Source organism: Montipora capricornis, chromosome 9 (genome assembly GCF_036669925.1).
Source record: "Montipora capricornis isolate CH-2021 chromosome 9, ASM3666992v2, whole genome shotgun sequence".
NCBI classification, from domain to species: Eukaryota; Metazoa; Cnidaria; class Anthozoa; order Scleractinia; family Acroporidae; genus Montipora; species Montipora capricornis.
The window spans coordinates 15,414,387-15,421,886 of NC_090891.1; the positions used below are offsets into that span (position 1 = coordinate 15,414,387).

Genomic DNA, 7,500 nt, shown 5'->3' on the forward strand with positions numbered 1-7,500 from the left:
GTAGGATATAAATCAAAGCGTCCGTGGTGGAGTGCCCCTCCCTTGCGTACTGGCGTGGGTCAAAATTTTCCGAAATTTGCGCGACAAGCCTGCTGCGCGCAAACCCTTCCATGATTTTGGCAAGGGTGCAGGTCAGAGAGATAGGTCTCAAGTCAGTATGGATTTCTTGTGGTGGGGAAACCTTAGGCAGGGGGTTGATTATGGATCGTTTCAGCAGATCAGGTACATAGCCCTCCCTGAGTGAGCAGTTTTAAATGTCCATAATTAGCGGGCCGAGTTCAGGTGCGAATTCCTTTAAGACCCTATTCGTTATCATATCAGGGCCAATTGCTTTCCCGACATTTAGGCTTGATAAAGAGTCCTGTACCTCCCAGACACTCACGGTAAACTAGGAGGCCGTGGGGAACCTGTTGATAGGTTACTCCGGTGGGGGTCAAGGGAACAAAGTCTGATGTCAGACTGATAAAGTGGTCGTTCACCATATTAGCTAAAGCCTTAGTGTCTGGACAGTTTTCGCCTAGGAATTGATGGAACAATTCCTGTTGTATATCCTGACCTGTCAATAACTTGATTTGTTTCCAACTTTTTTCTTTTTGGATCAAACTCAAAATGAGCGCACCGTCGGCTTGCTGGGAGAATACTCTCTAGAGAGTAAAGGAACTTCCGACGTTAAATAAGGTGTACCTTTACCTCCGAGACCGGCAAAATTAAGAGAGATCTGATCTGTTGATTTTAATGACAAGCTCCATTTTAACAGTGCAATTGTTTTTTTTTGACAGTGCAATTGTTGAACCGCTGGTACAATTCGAACAGAAATGCCAGTAATTACAATATCAACGAAGGACTGCTGCTATCGTAAAGCTACAGACGAAACATACATATGAAGGAAACATACAATATGAACGTTTTGGTCTAGGCAGCTAAGGAAGTTTTTCCTCACCCCCAAAGGTCTCGAGATCAAAGTGCAGATATTCGAGCATCATCGCCACTGGATGCTCACATGTCGCCTTAAATGAAACAATGTTTTTGTGCTGTAAATCCTTTAAAATCTTGGCCTCTTTGGTGAACGTTGCCGCAAAATCCTGAGCTATACTTAACAGCTTTTTTACAATCAGATTTTCGGCGGGCTTTCCATCAGCTTGAAACTCAGTCAAAAACACCACTCCAAAGGTTCCTTGACCTATCACTTCTTGGCCGACGAGGTCTTCCCACCGAGACTTCGGCAAACCAGCAAATCCGTCAAGCTTTTTCCTTTTACTGGCAAAGGCCAAGGGAAACCTAAACTCAGCTATGATCACTTATTACATCAACTCGGCTGAGAAAAGACAAAACATTGCCTGTAGCGAAAATATATTTTTTATGGTTTTCCCACCATCACGCACATCTTTGGGAGAATTTAGTAGTTCTTTAATTGATTTTTCATGCTTTTCGTCATCCACTGCTCAGATTTCCTCTTTATGTGTTTGTATGCGAGTGGACAGTGAGGTATCCATCAAATTGAGTACCACGCAATCAAAGGTATTAAGGAAATGACTCAATAAGCTAACTATAATTATAACACGTGGATGCTTTGGATTCTAACATATTTTCATCACTATTGAATTTAATTGCACACTACTGTTGCATGAATCAGCCCAATAGACCCTTCCACGGTTTCTGGCCGCCATATTGACTGGGGGGCAAACAAAACCTGGTTGCTATGCAACGCGCCATATATTTCCTTTCAAAATAGGACGTGGTTTGCTACCCTCGAATAGTTATTCGCTTTTGTTGTGAACAAACGGTTATTTCCATAGCCGAAATTTTCTGTCAACAAAGGAAAAACATTATTAAAGGTGATTGATCGATTGTTTGGGTGAAATACGTTTTCTTCTTTGGTTTATATGCGTTTGTTGTGATAGGTTGTCCGAGTGTGAATCGTGGCCGCCATTGAGAAAACAATCGTTACACTTAACTTTTGCAAGACGTAAATTGCGGATGTATTCCAATGACTTACCCCTCAAATGAGGAATAAAATAAAAGTTTCATTCATTTATACTGGGAAGCTGTAGATTGCTGGTCTAAAATCACGAGTAACACAACTAAACACTTGTCCTCGTTTTGTTTCTATTTTAGGATTCTAATATAAATTCCCTCGAGGTCGCATGGCTACTCGTGTCTCAAAAGAGCCGTTGATCGAAAATCCTGAAGAAGTTTACGAAAATTTCCTTCAACAAAGCTTGGGAGAGTTAAAAAGAGTATTTGAGTTTACGAGGGCTAGGCGTTACGGGCAAAAAAAGAGAGCTTGTTGCCAGAGCTTTTTCTGCTTGTGCACGAAATGTAGGGGTGGTGGTCAATGATGAAGAGTTGCGGTCAAGACTTGCAATCGAGTACAATCATCGTATTAAGGGTCTTCCCAGTGCCCCGAGGTCGATAGCAGATTGGAAAAACGATTTAACGACTTGGCCAGCAATAGACCTTGGGAAAATATTTTCCTTCATTTTGTCTAAGAAGGAGTTTGACAGTGAGTATGTGGGAAAATACAAAATGTGCAAAGCCTACTCCTACTTTGCTGGTGGATTTGTGGGAACAGTGTATTCGCACAATTTTGATACTGAATGCACATGTATTTTAAAGTGCAGTGTAACACCCTCACAACGAGTCAGGGATGAGCCACGGGAGGTGTGGGTAGCCATTGATTCAAGACAGGATGATGTTCTGTCTGCATGGTGCAGCTGTACAGCAGGCTTTTCACAAAGCTGCAATCATGTTATGGCACTACTGTACAAGGTTGAACATGCAGTTTCTATGGGCTTCACTAGTCCTTCATGTACATCTGTACCATGCAGATGGAATGACTGCACCTTTAGAGAAGTGGAGCCCAAGAAAATCAAAGACTTGACAATAAGGAGTGATTCTCGGGACAATGCCAATAACCCAGAAAAGAGAGAAATGAACTCAGATTCAAAGAAAAGCTTTGATCCGTGCAGAGAGTGTGAGTGCAATGTCACTGAGGATGCCAAGAATACTTTTCTCACCAAGTGGAAGACTGCTATAACTGATAGATCAGTTATTTTCAAGGCTGTTGAAAATATGGAGGAAAGTCAATTCCAAATTGAACGTATTCCCCTCCCATTGAAACAATGTGCTGAGATGTTTGCCTCACACCATAAGGGAGAGGGGGAGGTTACCATGGTCACTAGCTTTCTTGAATCCTTCCACTTCACTCAGGGGCAGTGTGATGCCATAGAGAGGGCCACCAGATCTCAGAGCCTGTGTTCGGAGTGGGTTGAGCAGAGAAAGGGTAGAATAACTGGCTCAAAGTTTCATGAGGTTCACACCAAAGTGAACACTCTAATTGCTGGACGGAAAAAGGTGGTAAAGACCAAACCCCTCATTGCACGTATTGTTCACCACCAGTCCATACAGTGGGGGAGAGTACATGAAAAGGATGCTCTAGATGCATTAAAAGAGGAGAAGGGCCAAAGCATACAAACATGAACTTGATTGAGGTGGGGTTAATGGTAAAAAGGGACCTCCCTTATATTGGAGCTAGTCCTGATGCCACTGGCACCTGCGATTGCTGTGGAACATTTGTCATCGAATGTAAGTGTCCATATAGTATAAGGAGTGAGAAAGTTCTTGATGCTTGGGACCGAACTGACTTTTTGAAAATGGGAAATGGTACTGTGTGTCTGAATAAGGCACACAAGTACTACATGCAGTTACAAGGAGAGATTGTGATATCAGGAAGCTCCAAGGGTTATTTTGTTGTGTGGACACAATTTGCAGACACATTAGTGGAAGAAGTCAAGGAAGACCAGATTTCTTATGAAAGGGTTGAGCAAAATTTAGTTATCTTTTATAAATGGTATGTTGTCAAGGCTTTACTGGGCTTGGTGGGAATTTTCTACTGTCCTACATGTGAAACCCTATGCCTTGAGCCCAATGAAATTGAAAGTAGTGACGAGAACAGTGTCTGCTGTGATCAGTGCGAGCTTTGGTATCACTGGGGATGTGAAGGCCTTACCAGTGAACCACAACAGGTTCACTGGCTTTGCTCTTCTTGTAAGCAGCTTTAAGTTACTTTTTAATTTTTCCGAGAGTTTATTTCTTGCATCATAAAGTATATCTTGGAAATTACACAATTAATAATTATTATTTTGTTGCTTTACGCTGTTACAACCCTAAAATAAGTAGGCATGATAGTTCATACAAGTCTTATAGACAATAACAACTGTATTTGACCATTTCAATCCCAAAAGTGATCATTTAAAACTTCTCCTCACAACATCAGTACATTTTCAACTTAGCCGATGATGAGAATTGAGAGAATTATCAACTCTAGGATATTGGATTGATATAATAGCAAATTCTCCAAAGTAACATACAAGAAAGTGTATGTCAGGCACTAAGGAGAATTACTACTCGGATCTTGGGAGTGAAATGGCTAAGTATTTTTGCAGGACTGGTCAATCTACATTGACCATTCTGTTGCAATCCTTTCATTATAGAATAAATGAGGTTACAGCTACACATAAAGTTGTTGGTGATCACTCACAAAGGGGTGGGAGGAGGTTGCACAGGCTACAATATGTAACTAATATGTCATCACACAAAGGCAGGCAGCTGATTGGCATTACATGACTCAAGATTTTGAAATGTTTGAGCCTCCCTATAGCTTGCTCGACGTAAATACGGACATTAGCAATTCTTGATAATTCTGACACATCTTGTGTGGCCATTTGAAAATTGCCCACAGTACTTGGGGGGATGGCCAGGGTTGCCTGATACATGGCCAGGTCATCACGAATCTTAAACCCTCTGTTTGCCATAACCCGATCATATGGCTCAAGTCTGTTCATGAATCTACTGTCCATAACTATGTATTTGTCTGATGTTCTACCCCCATAGCAGTCAGATACAAATGAGATTAAGCCATTTGGGGTTATTGCAATAAGGAATTTGAGGGTGCAATGGTGCTTGTAGTCTGACCAGCAGGTAGCTTGTAATTCCAAGATAGAAGGTGTCTCAATGAACACCTCTGAACAATCGATGATACAACGAACCTTGGAATAGTATTTTTCAAAGCACTTGGGTAGGGTTTTCTTTGTCTGCTCTTTGGAGGGCCATTTGATGAGCCATGAGAGCTCACATTTCATGAACTTTACCCAAGAGATGAAAATTGAACTACAAAGAGTGTGTGATATTCCAAATCGAAATGCCAGATCACCAACCGACAAAGCCAATCGAAGCCGCATCATTACGAGCAAGAGCTCTTGCTCAAGTTTAAGTTTTCTTGGGGGACCATGTTTCCGGAAAGTTGGGGATTCATCAATGCTGATGCCAGCATAGCGTCTGGGTCTTTCTGCCTCAGTTTGCTTATTTCCCTTCCAGTAGGTCATGTTCTTAGCCTTAGGCAGCAAGTGCTCAAACAAAATTCTCAAAACATCTGTATTCTGAATACCAGTATACAGACGAACATCGCCATCTCTGGTTATTTGTGCAGAGGCTGTGCACAGTGTAAATTCGATAGAGTTAGATTTGATTTCCATCGGATCACTAGCAGGATTATCGCCGTTGTTATCAGGTTCCAAGTCTGAAGGTCCTGTAAATTCAGTTGATTTGCTTGTAGTTGAAGTTGCAGTAACTTTATTATATTCTAACCGTCGTCTCTTCCTTGGCGATTTAGTGTTAGAATGTTCAAAAGGAGTCAGAAAAAGAGTGGGCAATGGGTTGCCTTTGGTAGGTTTTCCATCTTGAAAATGATTCGAGCAAACAACAACTCCCTGGACTTCCCTATTGCAAAAACTTTTCTTCCCTTCTGAACCTGTCAAGATCACGCTTCTATCATCTAGTTGTTGGGTTTGTGGAATGATAACCTCCCCACATGCGAGTGAATAAGCAATTTCTCTGGATACCTTCGGTCATTGTCGCAACCTCCAACGCAACACTTGTCTCCAAATCCCATTTCCCCGACTAAATTTATGTACGGAAAAGAATAATGCTTTTTAGCTTTAGACCTACAGAAACAAGACACAAACCATACTTTCAATGTTTATCTTTATGTTTTTCCTTTATTGCCCAGGTAAATCCCAAAAAGGACTGTTTCTTAAGTGCTTTTCTCGACAATGGCGGCCGCGAGTCACGTTCGGACAACGTATCACAACAAACGCGTTTAACCCAAAGAATAAAACGTATTTCGCCCAAACAATCGATCACTCACCTATAATAATGTCACTCCTTTGTTGACAGAAATTTTTGGCTATAGAAATAAGCGTTTGCCCAAATAAAAACGCAAATACTTGTTCGAGGGTAGCAAACCGCGTCTTATTTTGAAAGGAAATATATGGCGCGTTGCGTAGCAACCAGGTTTTGTTTGCCCCCCAGTAAATATGGCGGCAAAAACCGTGGAAGGGCCTAATGCGATGGCTTTTTTTATGCGTCCGAGAACAGTAAATACCATCATGTTTTCCCACCATTTCTATTTGCACACAGCCAATTAAATTATTTGTTGCACTACCTCGTAAGAGGCCTGCGGATAGGGGCTGTAAAAATCGACTAGTTTAACACAGCAAAAAGGGAGCAGTGTTAATTGCAAAGAATTATAAATTGCTAATTTGCAAGGCCGATCTGTTAGCTCGCGATGGCCGATTAGTATGAATCCCTTGAAACGTAAAGGGACGCTACATCATTCACTGATGTTGGCTTGTGAACACTCCGCCCAGCCCCCTCTTTCACAACAATCACTGTTGCGTCGTTTTATGGAGGATACCTACACTTCGAGCCAGGATTCGAGCTAAGATCCGAGCCAAGATCCGAGCTAGGATCCGAGCAAGATGAGCTTTCTCCCCTATTTATTTTCGAATCTCTCGGATAGGTTAGGTCTCGAATCGGTTAGGTTAGGTCTATTTATCTTGGTTCTAGTCTATTTAGGTCTAGTTAGGGTTAGGGCAGGTCTCGGTTAGGTCTCGAATCCAGCTGGCTCGGATCCCAGCTCGGATCGTGGCTCGAATCCTGGCTTTATTCTTAGTTTATCTCGTTCCTATCATTTTCTTTTTAATGGCAAATCAAGTTGATGGGGTAGCGATGGGCTCTCCACTAGCACCCATCCTAGCTAATCTTTCTCTTGGTTTCCACGAGGAAACGTGGCTAAATAATTTCAACCATTCGAACTACCCTCTACTCTATAGGCGTTATGTTGACGACACCTTCTGTCTCTTTCACAACGAACAGGATGCTATGTCATTCTTTGATTACATCAATTCACGGCACCCTAACATCAAATTCACTTTTGAGAAAGAGAATGATGGTAAACTCTCCTTTCTTGACATACTTGTTGACAACACTTCGCGTGATTGTGTTTTTTCAGTTTTTCATAAAAAAACTTACACTGGTCTCTTAACTAATTTCTTTAGTTTTACTCCATCACGCTATAAAATTGGCCTTATCCGAACTCTTATCGACTGAATCTATAAAATCAACAACACCTCCTCCGGCCTTCAAAACGATCTTAATAAA

At 41.7% G+C, this 7,500-nt stretch overlaps 2 protein-coding genes across 2 annotated transcripts in view; one reads left to right on the top strand and one right to left on the bottom strand.

Moving 5' to 3' along the window:
• Positions 1-7,500, bottom strand: part of LOC138015878 (protein POLR1D-like) — a 32,723-nt gene that overhangs the window by 3,955 nt on the left and 21,268 nt on the right. The gene's annotated exons all lie outside the window — the stretch shown is intronic.
• LOC138016226 (uncharacterized) lies at positions 2,527-3,605 on the top strand. Its single transcript, XM_068863393.1, has one exon. It carries the CDS (start codon positions 2,527-2,529, stop codon positions 3,478-3,480), a length of 954 nt encoding a protein of 317 aa, XP_068719494.1. The 3' UTR covers positions 3,481-3,605.

Coding starts and splice junctions, on each gene's coding strand:
- LOC138016226 (XM_068863393.1), top strand. CDS start 2,527: ATGTGCAAAGCCTACTCCTACTTTGCTGGTGGATTTGTGGGAACAGTG.